The sequence below is a fragment of the Cyclopterus lumpus genome, chromosome 3 (genome assembly GCF_009769545.1).
Source record: "Cyclopterus lumpus isolate fCycLum1 chromosome 3, fCycLum1.pri, whole genome shotgun sequence".
Classification (NCBI taxonomy): domain Eukaryota; kingdom Metazoa; phylum Chordata; class Actinopteri; order Perciformes; family Cyclopteridae; genus Cyclopterus; species Cyclopterus lumpus.
Window position 1 is genome coordinate 20,421,727 of NC_046968.1, and position 27,367 is coordinate 20,449,093.

General features: G+C 40.3%; 3 protein-coding genes and 2 long non-coding RNA genes across 6 annotated transcripts in view; 2 read left to right on the forward strand and 3 right to left on the reverse strand.

The window, feature by feature from the left end:
• Positions 1-1,365: 1,365 nt before the first annotated feature.
• Positions 1,366-3,660, forward strand: LOC117728874. Its single transcript, XR_004609267.1, has 4 exons — positions 1,366-1,489; positions 1,883-1,980; positions 2,297-2,373; positions 2,856-3,660. It is a non-coding gene; the product is annotated as an uncharacterized LOC117728874 (long non-coding RNA).
• Positions 3,661-6,074: 2,414 nt separating this feature from the next.
• Positions 6,075-10,027, reverse strand: bcl2l10 (BCL2 like 10). The gene is made up of 3 exons (XM_034560432.1): positions 9,896-10,027; positions 8,368-8,826; positions 6,075-7,007 (listed from the first exon to the last, which is right to left on the reverse strand). Exons 2-3 carry the CDS (start codon positions 8,821-8,823, stop codon positions 6,885-6,887), a joined length of 579 nt encoding a protein of 192 aa, XP_034416323.1. The 5' UTR covers positions 8,824-8,826; positions 9,896-10,027; the 3' UTR covers positions 6,075-6,884.
• A 1,032-nt stretch (positions 10,028-11,059) lies between these two features.
• On the forward strand, positions 11,060-18,218 carry LOC117749729. The gene is made up of 4 exons (XR_004611732.1): positions 11,060-11,370; positions 14,745-14,875; positions 16,915-16,997; positions 18,116-18,218. It is a non-coding gene; the product is annotated as an uncharacterized LOC117749729 (long non-coding RNA).
• gnb5b (guanine nucleotide binding protein (G protein), beta 5b) lies at positions 12,240-20,909 on the reverse strand. Of its 2 annotated transcripts, XM_034560412.1 has the most exons (11): positions 20,655-20,909; positions 20,091-20,227; positions 19,897-19,938; positions 18,766-18,842; positions 18,146-18,278; positions 14,740-14,883; positions 14,450-14,541; positions 13,988-14,036; positions 13,535-13,631; positions 13,145-13,311; positions 12,240-12,732 (listed from the first exon to the last, which is right to left on the reverse strand). In XM_034560412.1, the coding sequence occupies exons 1-11, from the start codon at positions 20,764-20,766 to the stop codon at positions 12,721-12,723; spliced, it is 1,062 nt and encodes a 353-aa protein (XP_034416303.1). In that variant the 5' UTR covers positions 20,767-20,909; the 3' UTR covers positions 12,240-12,720. The 2 variants fall into 2 exon arrangements, with proteins under 2 accessions (XP_034416303.1, XP_034416311.1); XM_034560420.1 differs by lacking the exon at positions 14,740-14,883.
• Positions 20,910-23,388: 2,479 nt separating this feature from the next.
• The window catches only part of myo5aa (myosin VAa), a 45,886-nt gene continuing 41,907 nt past the window's right edge, over positions 23,389-27,367 (reverse strand). The window contains exon 42 of the mRNA XM_034526306.1: positions 23,389-27,197. Within this exon, the coding sequence (XP_034382197.1) occupies positions 27,045-27,197 (153 nt within the window). The 3' untranslated portion in view covers positions 23,389-27,044. The remainder of the gene's footprint in view (positions 27,198-27,367) is intronic.

Genomic DNA, 27,367 nt, shown 5'->3' on the forward strand with positions numbered 1-27,367 from the left:
ACAGATAAACATGAATTTGAAAATCGTGTGAAATATGGGCAGATTGCAATGCAACTTTTACAGAACAATGTATGTAGTTTTATTGTATTGAAAGTGTGTCCACCAAAATATTGCTGATAGTTTTATTGTTACAAAGGTACTATTGCTATATCTTTGTCATCAACTATTGTATGAGCAAATTACAATCTAGTGTATCTTATAGATACTGTTATCTGGCATGAGCTGAACAGATTAAAATATTTTATTCAGGGGAACTGACAGACTTAAGGGTATTACTGTATACATTTTGTACTGGACATCATTTTAAACAAATAAAAATGTTAAAAAGCTTTAGCAACTTTGCTCAAGTCTTAAAAGAATGACTGTTTCAATGTTTTGCCAATATTCCATTTAAATCATCTAATGGAGATTTAGTTGTGGGCTAAGAACAAGAAACAAGAGACACTTTACAAACTATTCCAACGTTTTGATGTTTGGTTTCAATACCAAACGTCATTTTGGCCCAAATGTGAGGATTTCATGCTTTTTTTCCTCTGTCACTTATTTTGGATTTGAAATGTTAGTCAAGATATAAATATCAATTTGATTTCCAAACGATTCATCACCCATGTTTTTATGCATGCAAACCTTTTTCACAAGCGTGGCGTTCGCTATTAGATTTGAATTCAAACAATGTTGCCATCTCATTGAGCCCATCCTCACTGGAGGATAAGGGTGCTGCTAGATAGTTGGCCGTACGTATGCCTGCAGAAGCAGACAAAGAGTCCGGTGTTTTGAACAGAGGCCTCGGGTCCTTCAGCTGGACGGCAGCTGCTGGTATTTGAATCCTCACACAAGCGCTTCTGTTCTGCTCACCTGTGAGATAGTGACGGTTGAGCTGAGGACTCTGTGCTGGTTATCTGTGGGCTCGACTTTGGCATTTGTACAGTCACATTTTTAACCTTTTTAAGGACAGGGTCTCATTGTTTCAAGTTTTATCTTTATACAACACAAACTTGTCTGGGTGCGCGTTGTATCTTTGTGTTTCCTTGCTGAGCTGCAGCAGGAAGATGTTGCATAACAGACTTCAGAGAATAGCCAGTCACAGAGAATGACTTGACTGACTGCTGAAGCCTCATATTACCTTTTGTTTAAACACTGAAAGAGTTGTGGCTTTTGTCTTTTGCTTTGTGGTTAATGGCTTTATTAATGGACGGGAGGATTAAAAAAAGTAAATATGTCAACGTCGCTTCATACCGTGTGAGAGAGAAGGATATTAGCTTTAATTATAGTAAACAATACTGGTAGCCAAGTATTATTCATAAACTGTACGGACCGGTTTACCCTCCCCATGGGTGTGGACAGCCAACTCCTATAATAGTCCCAACAATCTTGACTGCATTGTATTCAGCTCATCTTCGGCCTGAAGGTTTACAGCTCGACATCAACTCCAGCCTCAGCGGATCCAAATCAGCTGCAGAATCATGGCTACAGTCTCCATTGAATATTGGTAAGTTTATTTTACAACATTATAATGTGCTGATAACTCTTGTGGTTAGGACGGGCTGCAATTAACTTGTTAAAGTCGGGATGTAGATTTCATTTTGTATATGAAGTTGGGGTGTAATCATATTGCACATATCCGTATCCGACTGTACAGCTTAATTTTCTAGTTTAACTATATAAAGTTATGTTTTTCCGAAGAAGCTCAAGAACCATGTAGAAGTATATCTAGGTAGATATGTAAATTCATGTTGGCTTGGAATGGCCAACTTGTATTTGCATTGAACTCCAGCTTTAAATTATGCAGACTTTGACGGTGTGGAAATCCTTCAAAGGTTTAAAAGTTCCTTTGTACCATTAATCATTTTTTTTTCAATGTGTTTTTTATTTTGTGTTCCAGTTCAGGATGAGGTTACTCGTGGCGCTACCGGGAGCTTGCTGCTGTCCTGCAGCAGATTCCTGGGGTGAAGCAGGTGACTGGAGCCACCGGGCGGTCAGGTAACACAAAGCTGCTCTTTCTTTGTTTCTCCTCTGGCACAAAGGTTTTTGCCATGAAAAGAATATGAAATGATATGAATAAAGTAATCTTATGGCTAATTAACTACTAAAGACAGTTGTTTCAGTTCAGTTATATCTTGTTAAATGCCAATTATGTTGTTTATATGTCAAATATATTGACATATTGTTAGTTTATGGTGTAGCAGTGAATGACGGTGCAGTCACTCACATAAACCTGGTTGTAGTGCACATGGTGATAATAATGAACTGCATTATTATGATTGGACACTGATCCTTTTTGATCGCCCCCACATAGGAAGCTTTGAGGTGTCAGTGGATGGCTGTGTGATCTACTCCAAGCTCAAGGAGGGATCGTTTCCTCAAAATGACAAGGTGAGTGTGTCAGTGAGATAGATACTATTGTTTAATAATTTCAGTGTGCTATTTTTAGACTGACTTTAATATGCTCTTCAACAACCTTTTCCTGAATTTATCATTTACTGTTCATATCATAACTTTAACGATGGTCTCAAGATACAAAATCATTCTTGCATCGTAATGTCCTGGTCCCATTTAGCATACGATGGACCATAGTTTAGCTTCTGTTTCGGTGTATCGTTATGGTTACCATTTTAAGATTGAATTTTCTAAAAACCAAGGTGGCCTGTCGTTTGCAGAAAACCAGGTTTAAGACTCTTGGGTCACCTTTCTGGTTACTAATAGGATGTGCATAACTAGAATATACATCAGAATTTCACAACATTTTATTTAAATCATTTAAAAACAGTTTGAGCAATGTTATTTAATGTCCAGCTGAGGCTCATTTAGTTGTAAACCAAAGTATTGATGAGGATGTTTGTGTTTCATGTGTCCAGGTGGTGGAGAAGGTGAAGAAGTGCATTAAAGCTGGGCAGAAAAATCAAACCTCTCATTAGAAGATGGAGGTTAAAAGGTCTGCTGTATTCACACTGCAAGAACAATGGTTTGTTTCTTCTCATGGTTCAGAACACATCTGCTCACAGCTGCTTATCTGAATATTAAAATAAGACATTAACAAAAATGTCATGTCATTTTGGACCAAAATCAAAACAAGTCAACCATGAGAAGGTCAGATCGTATGTCTTCACTGTGAATACAGACAAAGACGAGAAGATGGCGAGGGCGTCTCTGAGGAGCCGGGCACTGATCTGCACTTCTGTGTATGAATGTACGCACTAAAAGTCATGCGGTGTGTACACGATGAAAGTCCAGAAGCTCTTCAGCTGACTGAAGCCACAGGAACTGCTCTCGTCATGTCCGTCTGGTATTTACTCATAAATATATATCGTCTCTACTGCTGCATTACTCAGGAATCTTTATCAAGCCACTTCTATTTTTTTCCATAGTCAGCTTAGCATAAAGAATGGAAATGGGAAACTCCTTCTTTTCTAACATATCATATATATACAATTTATATTGATACTTCCCTTATATGCTTTACTTCAAATAAATACATGGACTATCACCTGAAGATGTTTTTTAAATAGACTACTGCCATCTGTTACATTACCAGCTAAAATAAACTATAAATCAAAGAAGAATGTTGAATCAACTTACAGTATTGGTATAATACTAAATTTTTAATCAATTCCAACAAATTATAATTTCCTGAAGTGCAATAAAAAAACTTTTAAAAATCAATGATTTCCCACTACTAATTGAACTGTGCTAACTTGAAATGTCTGTTGTGGTTATCGGTGCTGACTGAAGCAACAGATCAGCCAGACTTCCTGTCCCCCTCACGTGCCCCTCTGTTTCTACCAGATACAATCTAATCATATAACTATGGGATGGAAATGCATACGTGGCCTTCCTGTTTTAACCCTTTTGGGGCGACTATGGGTCAGTGGTTAGCATGCCCGTCTTTCAATCAAGAGGTTGGCAGTTCAATCCCCGCCCTAGTCGATGTGTACTTGAGCAAGACACTTAACCCTGCATTGCTCCCCGTAGCTGTTCTACGGTGTATAATGTAAAGTGTCTTTGAGTATCTTGAAAAGCACTATATAAATTAAATGGATTATTATTATTTCATAATCAGTAATGTTGGATTTATATTTTTGTACTCTCAATCAAGGTTTTTCAATGTGAATCTGCAAAGTAACTATTGGTGTCAAATAAAATTAATATTTGCCTCTGAAATGTAGTAATAGAAAATGTATTTTCCAATTAATTTCAGTTCAGTGTAGTATGTGAATAAGTGAACTTATTTACCCCGTCCCCGTCATCTGTAAACTTCATAATGCAATCGGAGTGTTTCATGTTTTGTTTGTTCCAGTGATTATGACGCCCAGGCCTCCTCTTATCACATCCCAACTGTCCTTTTGTGAGCAGTAATATCTGATATGTGAACCAGCTGTCTGTTGTTGTGTTGGTCAGCTCTGAGGTCACCGAGTTCTTCATCACTCTTATTGGTTCCTCCTGAAAACATCAATCTGTAAAAAGGGGTCAGGGATTTATAGTTGGGGTTTTTTTGTAAAAAAAAAGAAAGGCTAACTCTTTTTCTCAGCTGGGCGATGTGGTTTTTAGCAGATGTACTCAGGCAGGTGCAAATAGGGTGTTTTTTTGGGGGGATGTGGTGTTTTCGTATTTGTGGCAGCAGAACGGTTTATATGAGATCGACTACAAATTAACTATAGTGCCACATTCATCATAATAAAGGCTGTCAGAGGATGGCTCAGAAATAAACTATATAAGGTTTGGACCATACCTTTGGTTAATAGGGTCAAACCGCTTCTGGTTTAGTCTTTTCATGGGATTTGTTGATTGTGAAAAGATATCAATCAGCTTATAAAATGAAACATTAAAAAACACACATATTGTGGCTCTAAACTTTGGCTTTTTAAACCCTCTAGATTAAGATTTAAATCATTTCCAGAGGACTGCTGTCCATGTAATCTTTGCACCATATAATCCATACAATATACATAGCGACAATAACAAGAGACGTGTCTGCTGTTTGCGTCAATATTTGGGTTTCACTGGTGGAGTAAAACTATCAACAGGAAACATTAGATCCCCACATCAGAAGTTGTTGTGGTTCTCTTTCTCACAGACAATGTGACTGTGTTGTGACCGTAATGGAGACAATACTGTGTGTGTGTGTGTGTGTGTGTGTCCATCCACTTGGGGAAAAATGCTCAGTTTCAGCTGCAAATGAATGAAAAGCCCAACACATGGGCTCTTTGTCTGTGCATGAAAAGTCGGAGGGATGCCGGCCCAATGACCTCATCGCAGTGTCATAGTGGGTGCACACACACACACACAGGCTTTATTTGTGATAAAATGACATACTTTATCTCTTCTGTGAGTTGTATTTCTGGGTTCATTCAGTGTGTTAAAACCCTGGGCTACAAAACTTCCAGTCAGTTTCAGTCTAGTCTATACACTGCAACTTTAACTCATTCTTGAAAAATCGCTATTAATTTGATTCATAGATTATGTTGATACTTCCAGTGCCATTACATTCTAATCTATCACTGGTACATTTAAAAGATATAACGGTTACATTACCAAAGTAACAAATACGTAAATATATATGCTAAATAATGTATTGGGGTTAAATACCTTTTTTTTTTTACGCTAATAAGTATAAACAATTATTCAAGTACGGTACTAAAATAAATGTACTATGCACAAAATGGTAAAAGTAGCTTAGTGACTGTGGCCTGCAGACAATATAAGTTCCCTGCGTAGCCTAATTATCTAAAGTAATTAAAAAGGTTAGGACCTGCACACCATTATTCTTATTTTTAGGAGTTTCTCCTAACTCAGCCAGTTAAGAATACATTTTGACTTAATTTATTGCTCATGCAGCACTTTGCGTAACCCGAGCACTGTGATGGTCAGGAGCCAAGAGGCAGACAGCAGAACATATCTTATTTATGGCAATATGTCTGCATATGAAAAAGAGGCCAGATAATTTACCATTTATATTCCTCGACACACTCCAGACCTGCTGCATGGAGATTTAGGGAAAAATAAAATGTGACATCAACTCACTGGTAAACACTGAAAAAGGAAAGCAGACTTTACTCAATCACAAAGAACTCAATAAATTGCTTTTTTTTTTTTTATTATAAAAACAGTGACAAATAAATAGACCAAAACAATGTAAAAATATAATGTTTAAGGGATTTGTGGAGGGGGAATGCCATAGCAACAGTTTGTTCTAATAGCGATGTGTTTGTAGTCAGATTGGTCCCTGTTTGGTTAAATGGTTATGAGAAACATTTCACAACATATAGCACCGTTGTGTTGTCGTAAGCGCTGATTCAGCTGTCGACTCATGTAAATCAGAAGTTTCACATGAATGCAGGACAGACTTGAAAATGAAATAACTGAATTAGCTGTGGATCAGTTAGAAAAAAGGGCCACTGCTTACAGTTTCATTTCATATAAATATAATATATTAATTTATACATTGTACACTAGAATGGCTCTATACCACATACACAACTCGGGTAAACACATGAATAAAAAGGCAGCTGACAATTTTAAAATCAAAAGCTGTGGGAAAATTGAAATCAAGTCTTTAAGCTGCACAGTTGAAAACACAAAGAGCAGAAAGCTGGGCTTTTGTAATGTAACTGTCTGATATGCAAGCTGATGTCACTTCAAAAGTATTGATGGCATTGAAATCATGTTTTACAATCTTAAGGAATGAGTGACGAAATGCCTGTGTGTGTGTGTGTGTGTGGAGGGGGTTGTCTGAGTATGTGCAAACATTCAGTTGATGACTTGATACAACCCTGAATTCACTACAGATTAACGCCTGTTTTTGCAGCATTGATGTTAGAATTTAAATGTCTACTTATTTGTGCTGAATGAAATGAGAACATGGATTGGTTCAGGATGTAGAAGGCTAGCTAGCGCACTAGGAGGAAGGTGAGTCCAGCGAGGCCCACACCAGCAGCAGCAAACAGCGCCGTCTTCATGGACGAGTCCTGGCCGACTTCTCTGGCACTGCGGGAGAACTTGCAGAACCCCTCCTACGAGAGAAAAAAGAAATGTTGAGAAACTTCTTGTTTACAGCAAGATGGAATATTTACCTTTCAGGTTTTTTGGCATACGCTGCAGGTTTTTAAAAAACAAAAAGAAAGCATTGGCTGCCAAGATGTCTTCTAACCAACAGTGGCTTAGCTGACAGCTGGTGGCAATTATACAATACGTTTTGGAAAATATGTCAAGTGTCCCCGACAGCCCCGGGTTTCTTCCCAAACGCATACATTTGTACTCGGGGTGCTGCTGATATCCTGACAGCACAGAATAAGTCTCAACCTGAAGTTATTGAAAAACGTGCGAGTTGTCTAGAAACTAGTAAAGTTGGTAATCCTAATAACTAATTCTTGCTCTATTGGCAAGAAAATAAAAACTAGCGAGGTCAGATTCTGTTCAGCCCAATCACCAGCTGTGTTTCTCCTTCATGTTTTCAAACTGCAGCCACAGACTCGACCAGCGAGTGCACTTGCTCGCCTCCAGGTGTTTGTTTCTCTGCTTTGCAGCTGCTTGTTTTTCTAGTCATAGCATGCTAACTTTCAATATGGCCATTGCCAAATTCAACACACAGAAGCTCTGACTGTTACCACAAAGTCCATCTGGCTGAGCAGGTTACGTGCCTGTTGGAACCAGCTGCCAGCTAAAGAAAGGAGGGGTAAGTGTGTGTGTGTGTGTTTGTGTGGGTTTTTGGAAGGGGGCCAGGGCGAACCCATTCACAAAAGCAGACAGTCAACTTCAGTCGTGTTCGGTTTGGTGAGCCTTCATCTACGTAGTCATTCATAACCATGTCGTAAAGTTTTTCCAGTTTAACCACAACGAGCAGGTTTAAAATGATCTTTGTACTTTTATGGCTAAACAAGTTTATAGTCAAATTTGGCCTGACAACACAACTTTTGTTTAACAAATACAAAACACTGATAATCTAAAGACCAACAGTTTGATCATGGCTCTGAATGTGCACTGCTGCGGGTTGTTTCAACACTACATTCCTCACAATCTGGCCTATTGCTACTCCACAATTCATATAATCATGGCAGCCACATGAGCCTTCGGAACGCTGGTCTCATCAGCGAACAGTGAAGGGAAAAAAAGGCTACATCTAAACTAAGCCACAGACTTTTTTTTTTTAAAGCCACGTTTACACACTGATCTGAATATAAACCCACGCAGGAAGAAAACATGATTCTGTCAAACTAGGTGATTTCAAACAGCAAAAGTTTAAAATGGTCACTTTCACGTACTGGGATTCTTTACAGTTCCGTTTTAAACTGGCTCACCAGCCTAGAAACAATTAAAATACTTCTCTTATCTACCATTTGTCAGTTTAGAAGCAGACGTGTTGTTTTAACCTACCCATCCATCATTCTCCAGCAGCCAGTCTTTCTTCTCCTCTCCCAGGTAATCAGCTATGGTCTCCGCCAGTCCCCTGCAGTTTCCGGACTCCTGTTCTAGTTCCTGCCCAGGGTCCAGCCCCAGCTTTGTGCCATTCTGCTCCAGCAGCTGCCTGGCCAGCACCCCAGTAAAGGTGAAAAGGGAAACAACCCTCCCCCAGTTCAAGTGTCCGTCTCCCACCAACTCCTCTATCACCTTCCTGAGGCTGGAGCAGGGGTCCGGCCCGCACTGCCTCAGGAAGGTCTGAGCGAGGGAGTGGAAGCGAGCCTGGTGCTGCGTCTCCATGTCCTGGGCCAGGCGCCTCATGGCAGTGGCTGACTCGCTGGGAGGTGGAGGGGCTGGCCGTGGGCTTGTGCAGCACAGGTACAGGTAGTCCTCTGCCAGAGCCAAGGTCTCTTTCCACAGCCCGCACGACATTTTCTTATGAGGGAAAAAAAAGGGGGGGAAAGTTCAATTAATTGTATAACCCAAGGGACACTGCTATTGAAAAAACACATATGGTTTTAACGAGTATTAACCAATTCAACACTGAAACTGTTACTCACGTTATCAATTTATCTGCCAAATATGTAAATATTGGTTGGGCCATACAACTTTAGATCACTGTGCAAATGATAATCATGATTTCTAAAGCCCACGGTGAAATCTTAAAATTAATTGTTGAACAAAGTTAAAGAAAATTCTATATTAATTAAAATTAAAAGACAGTTTTGTATTTTATAGGCTACTTGTAAAAACTAGCTACATAAACAATTAGTTGATTCTTGTTTGACTGTTTCACATGAGCTCTGCTTAGTTCAGTTGGCATCGGCGTCCTTTGGCCAGAACAGTAACGTTATTCATATATTACCACCATAATTACCACGAGCCCTTCGTTTTTTTCTTCTTTTAAAAAGGTGTACCAAAAAAAAGGGGGGGTGTTAATAATCGTGCATCTGAACCCAGTCCCTCGCGACATATCTTCAGCCATGTGTAAAAATGTAATTGCGGTGGTAAGTTAGCTTAGTTAGTTTAAGGGGAACTGGGCAGCTAACAGCGACGCTAGCGCGAGCGTCACGAGCGTCAGAGACCTCTCGTGTGAACTGCAGCTCTCGTTTCCTGCGAGCCGGGTGATGCTGGAGGCTCGAGGCAGCTAACGCCGTTAGTTAAAAGGACTAGCAAAACGATAGAAGCGCTCACGGTAGCACGACAGCAGCGTGCCGTTGATCATCAGGTTTCGGTTTGAATGGTGAACTTGCCGTTGGGCCGGCCGGCTCGTTCCCTCCGCTCACGAACCGTTGGTCCGTCACCAGAGCAATGGAGGACACAAAGGACCACATTCACCCACACAGGCGAACGATGAACCAGCTCGACCACGAACCGGCGCGTTTAAACGCCGTTTTATTAGTAGTAGTATTAAACGAACGCCTCGGTGGGGATCGAAGTGTAATATTTCGCGTGTAAGAAGGCGACATAACGTTTCCCGTGCGTAAAAGGAACAAAAGCTTACCCTCCCAGCGATATCAGACTGCTCTCTGCACACACGGACGGCGGAAGGAGATCCTCGATACGTTCACTGCTTCCCTTCAACTGGCTGATGTCGTTTCTCGTCTGACTCCGCCTCCGGGTTATTTATCCGCTCCTGCTGCCCGCAAAAAGACCCGAGAAAGTCCCTTTGTAGCGTGGTAACCGTTTTTTTGGGGGGGGGGGGGGGGGGGGGGTATCCGACAGCAACGTGAAAAATACACCCAATTAAATCGTTTATCATGTAGAAAACAAATAAAAGTGAGTTGTTGGAATAAATTGTTTTGCCATAGTGTGTGTCTGTTAATCAAGGTCTGATATGAAGTGTTGAGTCAGGTGGCAGTGCTCATGCAATTTATACGTCTAACGTAATTGTAAGTAACAATGGCAGTTGCCTGTAGGGAGAAATCAAAGGAACATTTTAGTTAAGGTTATCTTTTCAGCAAAAGCAATTTAAAAAAGAAACAAACAAATCAAACATCAACTATCTCCTAAAAATTGAGTATTTATGTTTTTGTTTTTTTGAGCAGTTTGTCACATCTATGGCGTTGTATAGACCAAACAATTCATTGTTTACTCCTAAAAATAATCAGAAAATTAAACTATGACAAAAACAATAGTTAGTTGCAGCCCTTCTCGGGATAGGATAGCCTACATTTCAAAAGTATTAAGCATACTGTTCTCACAACAAACAGTTTTTGAAATGCATCATTGGCTGATTTTTTTTGTAGAAATATGTTTTGTAACACAAAGTCAAGAGACACAGTCCCAGCCTGAGATGATGCATCACAACAATATTAGTTGACTTTCATTACTGCAAAACTGAAATCCTCCCACTCTCAACACGTTTATGTAAATTCATGCCATCTTCATGTGACCTATCTAAACCAAATAACGGTCTCAGCCACGTTTCACCTCTGCTTTGGAAAGGCAGAGAGCAGGCTCACGATTGTAGGTTTTTGGTTTCATTCATCACCAAATAGTCTCACTCCTCTGGCTCTCAGTGTGTGATATTACTTTTTGTCAACTACACACAGTTCACTGGTCTTCATGGGGAAGTGAAACATGCTTTGAGTTGTAATCAAGTGAACGGCAGTCAAAGGAAGCGGTTTAGGAGGTAGTGTAGCTGCTGGTATGTTTGGGTACTTCCTCTGCGTGGTAATAACCGTCCTCTCAGGCATCAGGTCCTCTTCTCTCCACCTCTCTCAACAACCTCTGGCTGGACGTTGGTGTTTCCCTCTGGGATTTCCAGAAAAACCTTTGATCCAGGCTTGAATTGAAATAAAAATTTAAAAAAGGAATTGATAAAGCTATAACCTACAAATTTCCAGATTACATGTTGTATGAGATGAGCTGCAATTCGATCATCTGACACTGAATATTCTCTTTTTTCCCCCAGAAAGGAAGGAACAAGAAGTTATCACAGAGCAGCCTCATAACCTCCTGTGGATTTATTGACAGGTCAGTTTGGTTTGGGTGCCTTTTACCATTTAGTAATTATATAAAAACATTTTAGGTATATTCTCAACACTCGGGGGATGTGGTGGAGAAGGACGACTGACCTTTGACCATTGTTAAAAAAGAAGACGTGTAAAATGCAGAAACCATCTGATCAATAAGGTTTCTAGAACACACGCTTGGTCATGAAGGCACAGACACACGTAGTGTAATCTCCCACGTAGAGATACAAAATGACATCAGGTGCTCAACAACTTGAGTGTAAAGAGCGGTAAGTCTTCCACAATTGTGCACCAGCATTTCTAAAAGTTATAAAAGAAAGTTATCTCAGGATATGTATTCGTAAATTAGGCAAATGAAAGGAAAGCCAGGCATTCCTGGTACAATAGTGATGAAGCGCAACGCCCCCTGGTGGCAAACAATGCAACCACAGTGTTCGTCAGTACGCTCCAGTTCCCCTTGAGCCCATCTAGTTGTCTTTTTTTATTTATAAAATCAGGATAACGTTTATTCTCGGCTTGTCTTTCAAAGAATATTGTTTTCAAAACAATGCATACAGAATAGTCTGTGAAAATAGCACAAGACCATATTGACAATATCATCAGATCTCAGGATAGTTACACCCCTCCAGAACATATAGAGATGCAAATGTCAGCCATTGGGATTGAATCTATTCTAGATCAACCTTGGTGCAGTCGAATGGCGCCTGTGTGGCAGATTCCGTTAAAATCAGTGAATAATCCAATCATCCATTCGTATTTTGTAAACGCATAAACATGTCGGTTCACCTTAATCTGTTCTGACTCCAGTGAGGTTACCAGAACTGAGTGAATTGGAGGCAGAAGAGAAATCAAAGCTACAAACAACAAAACGATAATTAAAATCTCTTTAATTTTTTTCACAAGTAATTTATCTAAGCTGTTGACAACTCCGTATATTAAAAACAACAACATTGGTGTCTACATTGAAGTTGTCTTCCTTTGGATAATTCTATATATATATATATATATCGTTGATATTTTCTGCAGATCTACATGACAGAGCAGACGCATGCGGCTCTTTACGCTCACAATTATTTCCCTCTACATCAGCATAAACAATTACATATTCATACAATCAGGTCATCAGGCTAACAATAACAAATATTAGGAATCCAAACTTGACTGCACCTTCAAGGAATACTCACACTACAGTTACAATACGATGATATGTTCTCATTCAGAAGAGACATTTTAGGTCTTTATATAACGACATAAAGACCGTTATAATGAATATTATAAGTCACACTCCTGCAGTAGTGCTGCTTTCAGACGGGTTTGCTTTTGTCACTGAATCCCAACTGTGATATGAGCTCTAGGACCAAATCTGCATGAGGAAAGTGAAAAGAATCATATGGGTTAAAATAAGAAACAGGATTTCTTTACGCACAAGTTACAAGCTAAACAACCTTAAAATACAACACCCTTTTCTTTGAGTGTAAAACAAAATATTGGACATTGTTGACCACGACACTTGACTCTCAAATCTTTTAGACACTCATTGATCAAGATCAATATGATCCAAACACATATACTGCACAGGGCTGATTAGTAATACTCCTCACCCCTAAAGATCACAACTCATATGTTAACATTAATTAATATTATAAGCTCAATGTTATCCAAATGAATGAATCAAACACAGCTGTTGTGATGTAATTCCAATTACAATCAAATAAGGAGAAATGAACAACGGCGAAATGGTAAAGTTCACGTTGCGCAGGGAAACTCCAGCTCACCCGTAGGGTGTTGTCCCAGGAGGCCGAGCAGAGCGCCGTGCCGTCAGGTGACACTCTGACTCTGCTGACGCGGTTCTCGTGACCAAACAGGACGGAGACGCGAGTTCCCTTCAAAGTGTCCCACAGATTGATGGTGTAGTCGTTGTAACCAGCGAAAAGCAGTCGACCTGGGGGCAGGAGGAAGAGAAAGTACATGAAAGTGGAAGTGGGGAATTTGAAATAAGGAGAAGTAGAGAAGGAGGAATATTGGTTGAAATTGAGCATTTCTGTATATTAAAATACTGCCTACTTTTGTGAACTTTAAACTCTTCCAGTAGATGCTAAAGAGTAATGCATATTATTCATCAGACTACGGTTGACTCAAGCTTCAGTGCTTCACAAACTCCTCACCACTCAGAGAGAAGTCCACAGTTGAAGCACCAAAGATGATGCTGTCCTTCTGGTAGATGGCTACCTCACGGTCAGCTCGCAGGTCGTAGAACCGGCACTGAGGAGCACCAGTAAACATGCAACAACACAGACCAGACACAAATGGGTTAAGTTGGCAATAGTAATTTAGGCTACAGTCGGCACTATTACAGTACAATTGGGTCAACGTTACTTTTTAGCTGATATTATGTCTTTTTTTCCTGTTGACAGGTGTTACTCTGTTTGTAGTCGCCTGCCAGTACCACAATCTGAGAAATGAGACGGCCGAGTTCACCCCAGAATCAAATTATGACAAGAACGTGAATCAGAGTGCGTCCCCAATAAATCAACCGACTTTGCACACGTGAACATATTGACATGACCAGTAGACACATCACAACAAAACTGATAAGCAGGTCAAATGACGTGACTCACTGTGGCATCGTCTGAAGCAGAAGCAAATGCGTCTCCACTGGGGTAGTACCTGGACACACGTGAACAGAATGAGAAAGTTGTGTGTGTTGGCACATTTAGCAAAAGTAACTCATTAGTTGGTCCCAAAATACAATCTAAATATGTATAACTTGAAAGACAGATTTAAACGTTATTTTAATCCAGATTGGAAGCAGATTTCAGAATCAAGGTTTTACCAAATTGAAAACAAGATTTACAAAAAGGTAACTAAGGGTAGCCTACAGGGGCGTCCATATGTTGAGCATGTGTTCAGACACATGTCGGAACAAATGTCTTCATTCATTCTGCATTTCAATGATCTAGGTAGGAATTATATAATTTAGGTTTCCACTTTGAATAGTACAAGCAGAAGTGTGACGACAGTTTAATGTCATGTCACACTGGTGGACTTTTTAAAATGTTTTATCAAAGATCTGGACTCACTTAACACAGTTGATGTCGGACTCGTGGGTCTCAAAAGACTGAACGTTCTGTCCAGAGCGCATGTCCCACACGTTGGCCTTCTTATCACAGCCCTGATGACACACACACACACACACACACACACACAAACACACAAACACACACACACACACACACACACACACACAAACACACAAACACACACAAGAGAATGACAATATTGCTTCTGTCAAACAGGCACAATCAGTTACAGGGTTTTTACGACCACATGTCGTAAATATAAAAGACACACACTACTATCTCTCTCTCACCCCAGAGACAAACGTGTTCCCAGTCTCGGATGGGGCGAGGTCCAGGGACAAGACATCAGCTGTGTGACCGTGGAAACTTTGCAGCAGCTGCCCGCTCTCCACATCCCACAAGGCACATGTGCCGTCACCGCTGGAGGTCAGAAGCTAACAGACACAAGAGCATGGGCACGCCACACATGTTCAACATACGTACATTTGATTTCGTTGACTTCATCTCATCTTTGAATTTGTCTTCTCTTTGAAAACACTGTTGTATGATTTATTGAGGGAACTGTGGATGCAGCTTTAAAAAAAACAACTGCCCGAACACTGGCAGCTTGTGCCATCAAAGAGGTATTTTAATGGGTTAAGATTAATTATGTGTTCTGTTGAAATGTCCACAACATTTGTGCAATATGGTGAAACTAGCAGTGGTGTTGAATATGGCACTGAAGATTAGAAAGGTGATATTATAAATTGGTCTTTGAGACAATTGGTAACATAAGACATTCTAATGGTTTACTACTTTTTATTGGCACACTATACTAAAACATTTAATGGATTTTTTCTAACAAAACTATTTAAAATGTACATGCTTTATTAAGACTTTTTTTCGACATGCTATTCTAGGGCTTTTTTATGTGAACAATGTCATTGTATAGTGTGTCATAAAAACTCATAGTATAGTGCTGTTACAAAGTAATTATATTTAAAGTGTCACTCAGTTGTGGCTTAAAAGAAACAAAACAGCATCCTCACAACGCTTCAGAAAGTCTGTTCTCTTAGTGTGGACAGGTAGAGAAATGCTGTGGAGCTCTATTATGTCATATGACCACATGTAAGGGCACCATGACGATAGCTGTTGTACTTTATGTGCACAAACCTACAATGCATTCACAGGCAGGATGGCAGACACACACACACACACACACACACACACACACACACACACACTAAAAAGGTCAGAACTCCTCACTCTCACTGTGCATAATGTCTTCACACAAACAAAATTCCCAAATGTCAGCAATCCCTCTGATGAAAACAGATTGGGTGCACTTAGAGACACAAGCAGACATCAGAGATCTGTGCTGGCTGGTGGATTAGAGAGCTCCTGCTGGATGACCTCAGGCACAGGCACACATTACATCCTGCCTGCGCTGAGATGTAGCTCTAGTTTCAACATGAATGCAATTATCAGTAAGCCACAATTACTGACACACACATACACAGAGGGGAACCGCATTGATCTAACAGAGAGCCTTTGCATCATTCTGATTCTTCTTGCCACCACCTGCACGTTACCATTTAATTAATACTTGCAGGGGTTCATTAAATTACCCAGTGATCCCACATGTAAATGTCTTTAATGAGAAAGCCACACGACTCTGTCAGAGCAACAGCAGATCTTACACATCAAAACTCATTAGCTTAAAGCCAATGCACTACTTAAACACACACACTTTAAAAGGTGCCTTTGAATACATTCACAGACTCATTGTCTAGTGACAAAGGTCTTCAGAATAGAAAACAAAGTAGGCCTACTCAGTTAGTAAGGATATAAGTAGCAACGTCGCCGCCGTATATGGTGGCTGCCAGTGATAGCAGAGACAGCAGAGTACTTTGCAAGCAGTGTCGCCCCAAGGTACTGATGTCCTCTTACGACCAGAGAGCGTGTCCTCGGCAGCCAAATATAAAAACAAGTAGTCTGCAACTAAAACCCAGATCTGAGATGGCAGTTAAGACTGGTTGGTATTTAAAGACCTCGGTCGTAAAGGCTCGAGTCAAATGTGCAGGTCACCTTTAAACAAACACTTTCTGAGACTTTTCATTGATAGTTACAACATCCGGTATGTTGGCAGACAGATGTGAAAGAGTACACACACACACACACACACACACACACACACACACACACACACACACACTAACTCTGGAAGCCTTTGAAATAAGATGAATAGTAACACACTTTCTGAGCCCTCAATCTAGTCCACCACCATGTTTCACTGGTAAAGTATAAAGGCTGTGAGCGTCCCAGTGTGCTCGTGTGCCTGCATATGTCTCTGTGTGTGAGAGTATGTGTGTATGTGTGTGTCTATGTGTTAAATGTTCTGCCCTTGGGTCAGTGTGCTCCACTCTTAACTCGATAACGGCCTCTTTCCCTGATAAGAGCCACTCAGTGTCTATTAATACTCTCAGGACTGAGGACCTCCACCACCCCTCCAGTCTGTTGGCTGCCCCCTCCTCAGCCCTGCCATCCATCTCCCTGTGCTCCATCAGAGGTAATTATTCATGTTCCTTCATGTTCTCCCTCTGACTCTGGTCCCTACCGTCTTTCTATCCTGTTGGGGAGTCAAAGGCACAGCCATGAAAAAAAAGACATATACTGTAGTATTTCAATTAGGGCGTGGCAATAACTTAATATGATAATTTATTGTGTTTCAATGGGATCATAACTTGATGAAATCATATATCCAGATATCTAACTACTTCATCTAAATTGATGATAAGCATCATTTAAATATCTCAAGAAATCTGAATTGATTTAACTCTGCTCATTGGAATACCCCTTGTAGTAATATCAAACTATTGTCTTAATCTGTCTTAGTGTATAGCTGGAGATATTTATACATTTTTCTCTGTAATTTTAATGGAAAGTTACCGTAAGTTAATTTTTCTTGATTAAAATACTCAGTGCTTTTCAATTTTCTTACTTGAATACTTTTCAGTTTTTCCACATAGACTATTTATTTATTGAATCACCAGAAAACATTCTATATCGTGATGTATATCATTATTGAGATTTGAAATGACCTTTACCGGAATCGAAGATTGTTGCCCTAATATCCATGCAAAAAATAAAATAAAATGTGTGTCAAGATTTCTTTGACAGGAGGAAACACTCGACAGGTGGCCTTTTGGTCTCGTATGATTATCGCTTTGGGTGCAAGAGGTTGAAATCCTGGATGTACCCTTCTGACTGGGGCTACTGGGGCTTTTCTCTTGCTGGTTTACGGACCAGCAAGGCTCTAATACCTTTGACATGAAGGTGGTGATATAATAGCTGAATAATGTTAATTGTACAGATTGTAGACTGCCAAAAGAGCATGTCAGGGCAAAATGTGGCAATTGTAAAGAGTGAATATACTCCATATGTTAACAGGTAATTGGGAAGATAAATCAGCTATGGTGAACCCTTCAGGTTCAGATCCTACTATAACTGTTGTATTCAAGTCAATGTGAAACATTTGTATCTCCAAATCTTACAAAACATGCATTACTTATTCCAGTATGTATTTATAGTCTGTGTTGTTGTTTTTCTGGTTCAAGTGGAAAAAATGTAGTTAGTCATTGATAAAAGTTTACAAAGTTTCATCTTAAAAAATGCTCTTATTTTCAGCTTCTCAGAAGACATTGGCCTGGTGCTCACCTGCATGTCGGAGCTGGTGAAGGTGCACCCGGAGACATAGTTGGTGTGCATGGCAACAGACTTCTTCTTTGCAGACAAATTCTCGTTTTTGTCGAGTGACAGCGGGAACACCGAGCACTTGTTATCCAATCCGCTTTGGAAGGAGATACCAAGAAGTTAGATAGTCCCGGATCAAATAGTAGACAATACTAACACAGGATCTGGATATCGCATAATGATCCTAACTGACGAAATTAGGACTGAATATTAAATGGACGTTTCTTGCATTATGTGTCAGATTCAGAATATTGAATTGGAATAGTTCCACTGAGCAATAGCAGTAGTATTCACCAAACATACACATTTACAAACAACTGTATACAGTATTTACTTATATAATATGACTTGAGTGTGCAGTTATTTAAAAAGAGCAATCAGGGTCATTTCAAATTATTGACACTTTAAGATAATATCTCTAAATTACATAGATATTTTCTTTCACAATAGCAATAACTTTGTATTAAAATTAATCGAAATATTTTATTTCATTGAACTGTTTTGTTGATTATTTTTATTTATTGGAAAGAGTAGTTTTTTAAAATTAAATCCAGGCAATAAAAAGAGAAATTCTCTGTACTCACCCACATGCCACAGCACAACCTGAGGGGGCATAAGCACACGTCAGAACCCATGTACACGGCAGGCTTACTGCATGTTCCTGTAACACATGTTCATGGCAATTAACTATTGGTAGGAACAGACATTCTCTTTAATAAGCATACACCAACTATTCTCTTCCACATACAGCCACACACACAGCTGCATTAAACCTGTATTAATAGGGATTATGCTGAGTGTTGTTCTACTCCATCAGAAGTGACATGATGATCATATCGGGCTGAATCCTCCTGATGTGTTTAAGTGCACTCAGACACACACGCGTGCACACACACACATGCGCACACACACACACACACACACTCACAAACACACACACACACACACACACACATTAAAGGGGGCAGATGTACGGATAATCTTTAAATGCATATTCCCCTGTGAAAGTGTTGCGCTCTCTCTCTCAGAGGAGTATGGCAACAGAGGACAACCCCCCCCCCACCCACCCCCCCCACACACACACACACACACACACAAACAGTCAACACTAACACTTATGGTGGTCTGACCCTTAAAAAAAAGAAAAACAAACATAGCCATACACAACAGAGTGGAGAAGTATCGAAGGTTAAATTGGGCAACCAGGCTTGTTGAAGTAAAAGTCCCATTCAATCATTCAATGTCTGTTTGTGCATTTTCATCGTGCCACATCTGTCATGTAGTGTTATGTGGTCAAAGACTATCCGATCACCTAAAATGCACCTTAATGGAAGGCGTAAAGAGATAGGAAGTTGAATAAATAGATAGATAGATAGATACTGTATTCATCCCCAGGGGGAAATGTATTTGTAGCAGCAGCAAGCAAGGTTACAATATGTACAATACAATAAAAAAACAGTAGGAGGTACGGTTGTATTTTTGTTTCATGTATTCTGTCTATGACTTGTACACTTCTCTCCTGTTTTATAACGTATATCTATTTATATGTACTTGTTATCTCTCAAGTATGCTATGTATTGTTTTAGGTGGATTGCAACTGTGTGCAGCACTACTGCCCGTGCAAATGTTCTCCCTTTGGGACAATAACACATATTTTATCTCATGTTATTCTGTCTTATGTTGTCTCGTCTTACCACACACACACATCTACTCACCTTATTAAGAGTAAATGCATCCCAGACGATCACTTTTCCATCCTAAATAAGAAATAAACATCTGCATTACATAAAAACATAAATAGAGCCCATATACTAACTATAGTGATGCTCAGCATAAAAGGACAATTGTACTGTATTAGACAAACAGCACTATAGTTCTCTTAAATAAACATGTGTATGTGTAGGCCGACCTGTGACGAGCTGACCAGCCGACGCTTGTCTTTACACCAGTCCATACACAGCACCTTGTTCCCATGGCCCTTCAGCACACGTCTGGTCTTGATGCAGAGAGGCCCCAAGACCTCGACCTTCTCAGCCACCTGGTTCACTGAGGTCCCAACACGCAATTCAGACGTTCATGACAACCTTTGACATGACGAACTATACTCACAACCTTTATTTAAGTACAAGTAGGAAAACATAAATCTAAACATACTATACTTACAAGACGGCTTACTTTAAGTATCAAAAGTAAAAGTACTTTAATTACAATGCTGCAGAATGGTGCGTGTATGTGTTGAACCAATATGGAATATTGTTGGATTATTATTAGAGATAAACAGGTCAATTAATGTCACATTGAAGCCGATTTGAACTATTTTATACAACCTACTGTTGGGCATGTTCATCTTTAACAATGTGCCACAATTTGAAAGGTTTTGTATGTAGAAATGTTATTCTGCAAAGTTAGTTGCGACGCAGCGCGAGGACGTGAGGACGTGAGGAGGAGACGAGGTCAGAGCTGCTGGACTTACACTCGATGTCGCTCAGCTTCCCCCGCTCCTCGTCCAGCTTCTTCTTCAGACTCTCGCTCTCCTTCTTCAGAGACGCCACGGTTTCCCCTTCTTGGAGCCCTTTACAAGCCATCTTCGAGAGGGAAAAGACAACAACAACAACAACAACAACACACAGTCAGGAGGGCGCGGAAAGGGAAAGAGAAACGGGGAAATGTGACGGGGACGTTTGCTGCGTCGAGGTTCGTTAAATTCGTCCCCGAGAGCGAAAGTGATGCTCCGCCGCGCGTGACACATTCACAGCTCGCGCTTCAGTGGGTCAGCCCCCTGCCCCTGCTCCTCCTCCTCCTCCTCCTCCTCATGCAATTTCATTTCACAGGCATTTAGTCTTCCACATGTTCCCGTAGTTCAAAGTTTTGAAACCAATGTGTAAAATGTTCTGACCCTTGAGGATATTATTAAACTATTTCTGTCTCCTCAAGTTCAGTTGCAACTACTGCTGCATTTCATCAATTTAAAAATGCTATACACGTTCTACGGTGTGCATTAAAGTTGAGTTATTTTAACCTCCCTTCATCTTAATAAGAGCATGTCTCAAACCACTTAAGTTGTATTACTCTGCCACCTTAATACTGAGGAAAACATTAGTTATTGTGAATATTATTAGATTAAATGTTACCTCAGTAATGACAATGTTTTGTTTAACATTGAAACCATGGATGTTTAGACACATTCAAGGAAAAATGACAACGAAAACCATAAAGAAAAGAAAAAAATAATAATTTTCCCCCAAACAGATTTAAGCATATTTAAAAATGTGATTGGCTGTATTGAGTGAGCTGACAAAGCGCTACAGATCTGGAGGGGGCTCTCAGTGGCATGCATCTCTGTCTGAAAGGTCCTCATGACTTCCTGTGTGTGTGTGTGTGTGTGTGTGTACGCGTGCGTGCGTGCACGTGCATGCGTGTTTAAGATGCAATACAGTTGCATGTCAAAAGGTGCTGCTGAGTGGTGTGTCCTCAGTTGAACAGCAAGTGTTATTGTGATCCTCTGCTGTTATCATATATGTTCATAGATAAACATATAAGAGTAGGAGACGCCTGTAACTTCAGGTCTAACTAACCAAAGTGAGTTTTTGGAGATTCTGTTTCTCTTTTTTCAGCTGATACATAACTTGTCCAAGCGACACTACATCCACTCAAATGAAAGAATGTAAACATAGCCATAGTTTGCAATTGAACACCTACCATTTCCACACAGAAGGAGCAGTAGTTGATGGCCTCGGTCTTAATGTAGATGTTCATCAGAGGACTGGCCTTCCCACAGCTCTCGCAGGGGCCGAAAGTGGCCGCCACGAACGTCTGGTCACACATGGCTGCAGGCGATCACCAACAACGAGCCCTGTGGAAAACACAAACATAAAGATTCGGTAAAGCAGCTCTGTGATACTTTGGTTTATTGAGGTTCTGTACCGTGTTGTGACCACTTGGCCTGTTTATGTGTGTGTGTTCGGAGATAAGCAGTCGGTAATCTACTCCAGCCTGATCCTTCTCTGAGCTTCAGAGGAAAGGAGTGCAGCTATTCTGGGGACTGCACATATCCAGTATACACTCCAAAACAACCCAATAACAATTGAATATGACCTTTTCACATTGCAAATCTGACAGTAATTGTTCCAATATATACACACAATAACCTAATTACAGACTAATATGTGTTCCTTCACTTTGTTACATTACATTTTGGAATCAGCATTTGTATACATATTCAGAAAACTACAACCTTATTAAGAGATAAAAGTGAAATCATTATATTTTCAGTCCTTACATTAATACGGGTATTATATTGTACAGATTGTAGAATAAAATAATGTGAGTTATGTTAGTAATTTGAATTCAAATTGAGCTGCCGTTCAATTCTCAATTACATTAAATTCTCAAGTCACTGAAGCTGTTATTGAGGAAATCTTCATGTACAAAATGAACCTCAACAGAAACCAGTAAAGTGAATCTGTCAAACGCCCTCCAGACTGGTTTATCACAAGTTATAAACTCTACACTCTCTACTTAAATTCGGACATCAGGTTCCATACGTTCGACACACATTTAAACACAAAAAACTGTTTGCAAAAGATTATTCTCACAAATAGCAGCCACATCAATGATACAATCTTACCTCAGAGGTAAATTTTCCCTTCTGTACAGCAGGTATTTATCCCTGAAGAACTAAGTTGAGTTCTCCAGTGAGGAGAATTGCCAGTGAGGGAACTGTAAGCTTCTTAGTGAAGTGTGTAAGCTGTGACTGCTCCGCTCCATACGTCCCGGCAGCATTACTGTACCTGCGAGGCCTAGAAAGTTACATCAACAGCCTAATCCAGTACCCATTATAGATTTTAAAATCCCTTAAACTGCATGATATAATATTGCATAGCCTCTGAATGTAGTGTTTAAATATATTTTTAGTCAAAAGGTTATAAATCGACCATGACATATTTTGTTCACCTTGTTGGATGTTAAATCAGATTTGTGTCTAATCTGTTACATCAAGCTCGGATTACCTTCAGTCTTCAGTTACTGGGCTGCCAATGAAAGAGCAAGAAATTAAAACCGTTAAAGGAGAAACAAAATCAACAGGTATCTTCTCCATCAATAATGCGTATTCGGTTTATTTAATGGCTCGACCATTTTTTTTTTTTCACATCACAATTTCTTAAAGACTTTTAAAGAATGAGGAAAACCGGAGACAATCCAACAGTGCTGAATTATTTTATTTTACTTTTACAGATTTGACAATTTTTTCCAAGTTTCTCGGTTTCTTAACGGTGAACACATTCACTAAGCACAGATACCAGAAACTACAAACAGTCCAGTTTGTCAAATGTACACATGGGTCAGAGAGGAAACATGTGGCGCTGGCTTCAGCATGGTCACACCAGCACCACGACAGCTGGGACGATGATATATGTTCTGGTTTTTAACAATTCTTTAAAATGGCACAATCAACGCGAGTGCTGATAAGAACAATGGTCATTTATAATGTCTGCGTCATATCATACAACCAACTCTCTCCTTCGTGTAAAAACGCAGAGTGAAAGAATGACACTTTCTCCTTTATGAGAGCCCAAGAGAAGCCCAGAGGAGCAAGACGCTGCAGCTCTGCTCAACAAAATGAATGGACCTGTGTGTGTGTGTGTGTGTGTGTGTGCTTTCCTCCTCTGAAACTAGGCAAGCCTTCCAACTGCACTCTAAATACTTCAGTCCACGAGGATGCTCTGACCAAGGCTGCTCTGCAACCAAACTAGCAGGAGTGTTTGTCTTCTTACCCGTGGATGCGTTAATTAATTAATTCATCAACAGCCGGAAAAGAAAAATCACTGATTATGAAAGCGAAGCGCCCACTCGCAGAGGGAATGTGGTAAAGGAAGCGTAATGCGTCGCAGTTCAGTAGAAGGCTCGTTTCTCTTTACGGTTCTTTATCCAGCTCTCATTTATCTGACAATGTCTCAAAAGTGCATCTGGACTGATGGCTAAACAGTGCGACCCATCTGTGACACCAACTGTAGGACAAAAGGACACCATATCAAAATAAAAGAAATGACCACATTTAACAATTTATATTCATTTTACAGTTGAGAAAAAACAAAAACTGCACTGACGGAACAAAACAATGCTACAATGTTGATCGTGTGTTTAAGTCGTTTAGATAGCAAATCATTCAGATAAGGCTTTGTCCAACAATGTGCAACTAAAATCATGATACACTTCATTAACAATTTGAAACATTCATGTGGTTAATTAATTCTTTCAGTCACCTCCTTCCTCGCCACAGAAATGTACTTGTTACACAAACCATACTTTAAACTACCTATAAACCCGAGTGATATAACAGAAGGCAGACTGATAACATGTGGTCCCAATGAGAGCATATGGATATCAAATTGTTCTCAAATACAAGTGCAACACAAAACAACTTCACATAATAACTTCTCTTTACTCCTCTTTTGTTTTCATCTGTAATTAATATGGCATTTAATGAGATACTTCACCGTGGTAAAATATATTTATTTCTCTGCGCATACTGTATCTTCACCAGCAATTCAATTATTTCCTTTGTTGGTCGGTTTAAAACAAAAGAATACATTAAATAAATTTTAAAAAAGAGTCCAGTTTTGGTGACCATTCACAAGCTCCTTTATATGTAAGCACCTTCAAAAGATAATTGAATGAATGAAGTTTGTGAAAGGGTAAAGGTCATTAGGCAAATTTGGTTGACTGTTAATACTAATGGCACAACAGGAAGTAGACGGGGGGGAAAAAGTGTTAAACACGAGGCAGCGAGGACCATGTGAATGCAGACAAAGGACTTTTTGTAACGACATCGACAGATTCCCGAACACTCATCTGACGACTCTTAGCTCTGTTCAAACAACTAAATAGAACAAAAGCATGCAGGTTCATTTCTGGTAAATAGTAATGCTGGTAAAGCCTGTGCAGGTTAGACGAGGGCAGCAGCAGCAGCAGCAGCGCATGCTGTGCAGTTATTATCCCACTGTGGCCATACGGAGTATGGGGTGTGGTGCAATATCACCCTCAGACCGAATAGGTCTGGATATCTGAACCAAAACAATGAGAGCACCAAACAGAAAAGACTAAAATATCTTTCTCCGTCCGTAACCCCCATGCAATTGAGATGTGGGAAAAGTGCAGTAGCACATATTCTATTGTTTTTGGTTATAAAAGGCCCATATTGAACGGGAGAGGAACCGGAGCCCTCAACTGCAGTTATTGTTCGTGTGGGAATAAAGCAGAAGACGCTGGTGTAACCAACATCAGAGAAACCTTTTCTGTCCATTCTGCTCAGTGATACATGGCTTCATAATATACATAGCTTTAATGCTTAAGAAAATGACAATACTGAAATAAATATTTCCACGTTGATAATAGTATCACCGCTTCAAAGCGCTGACTAGAGCTGTGACCAGAGAAGACAAGTAGAGAGAGGAGGAAAAACCTCCCGGTGATACAGCAATAAGTAAGAGTGTAATGTGAGTTAAATATCTTTGTGCCAGTGTTTCCTGTGCCGCTCAGCTCTGGTCACAGCTGTAAACGGTAGAGACAATCGCAGGTTAAACCCTCGCCAGAGCTTAAACCTCGTACCTTCTAAATCTCTCCTCAGTTAAAACCCCTGCTACACTTCATCTGCCCTGAAATGCAGAATAAACGGGATAAAGCGACATCTCTACGTCAAGACGTGACCTAACAAATAATCATCTGTGCCGGCACTCCTTAAACTATACGACATAAGTTACCTGATATTGACATAAACAGCCTACAATGGACCTAAACTAAAGCGGTCCTTACAAAGCTGTGGGAAATGATGGTCCCAGCCTTCATACATCAGACATGTTTACTGCAAAGAGAAAGCTTCTAATCTAATAAAGGGAGGGTGGGGACGGAGGTAAATGCAATAAATAAAATACATGATATGTATTATTCATATTTATATATGTATAAATAATGTAGTACAGATGGTGAGATCTGTCTTGGCTTGACTGTGTTCAGAGGGTGAAATGACGACGGCAGAGCGAAGCCTCAACATGGGGTGGAGAGAGACACTCAGTCGGCTTCCTACTGGGACTCAGCGTTCGCTTTGCCTCTTAAATATAGACTCGACATTCGAGGCGAGACTACAATTCATGAAGTTATTCCTCTTTGTGAGGTCTCGACCCCTCTTTTGGGTCCGCTCCCGTGTATTGTTACGTACATTCTCACCGGAGAACGAGACAATGACAAAATTAGATTTCTTATCAGCCCAACTGGGCTTTTAAATGGGCAACAAGAAGAACAATCTTAACAGCTAGTTGAAACACAAAAGGAAGGAGCTGGGGGAACCGGGGTCGGGACCACTCAAACAGACCCAGGTGTGGATGCAGAGAGAGTACTGGAGGCGTAGACCTGATCCTGGGGCTTCTTTCAGAGGCAGGCGTTTTTACAAGCAGTGGATGGACGACGGCCTTTTACAGACAGATTTAAACCAGCGGCGGCGGTGACCGTTGGTTTTGTGTGTATGTGTGCGTTTTGTAAGCGAGAAAGTGCACATGAGTGTAGGCGTGCATGTGTACGTTCAGAGGATGCACGTATTGTACAGATGCATGTTGAAAGTTCAGTATGTGATGGGGTTTTCTTTTGTCTGATTTTCTGTGTGTCAATGTTCAGGATCAAGGGAAGGCTTAAGAGAACTGGAATCCATGTTTTAAATTAGAAGCTCTTGGAGGCTTTTCAGCTAATATTTTGGACATAATTGCTCAAACTGTGCGACTACAAATCCTAATGTTTTGATTTATTTATTTTGACCTGCAATTCCAACTGTGGCCACTACATCAAAACGGCTGCCGTCCTGTGGCGCCTCGATTTAGACGCGGGTGAGGAAGCCCAGGTTGAGCGAGCTGGGGATCTGGATGGTCTCCAGGGCGAGGGAGGAAGGGCTGAACGGGAAAGTGACCGGGTAAATCATCTTGGTGTCCATCAACAACTGCGGACTCTCGCAACGATCTCGCAAGCGAGTCTAAATGGAAAAAGCAAAAGATGAAATAATTAATATGCAGTCAAATTTAGTCACTATCAAAATGAATGTAACGTTACTGGACTCAATTTGTGCTATGGTTCGGAAGGTGTAACTCTTCCAGGAGCAATCGTGTCCTTAATATTTATCCTGTAGCCACATGAATCAGTGTG

Excerpts from the sequence above, each read along its gene's own strand:
- bcl2l10 (XM_034560432.1), bottom strand. The coding sequence starts at position 8,823 with ATGTCGTGCGGGCTGTGGAAAGAGACCTTGGCTCTGGCAGAGGACTAC. Across the intron at positions 7,008-8,367 it reads TGCTGGAGAATGATGGATGG|GAGGGGTTCTGCAAGTTCTC; the intron begins GTAGGTTAAAAC and ends TTTCTCTCGTAG.
- gnb5b (XM_034560412.1), bottom strand. The coding sequence starts at position 20,766 with ATGGCTTGTAAAGGGCTCCAAGAAGGGGAAACCGTGGCGTCTCTGAAG. Across the intron at positions 20,228-20,654 it reads GAAGCTGAGCGACATCGAGT|TGAACCAGGTGGCTGAGAAG; the intron begins GTAAGTCCAGCA and ends TTGGGACCTCAG. Across the intron at positions 19,939-20,090 it reads GGCTGGTCAGCTCGTCACAG|GATGGAAAAGTGATCGTCTG; the intron begins GTCGGCCTACAC and ends TTTCTTATTTAG.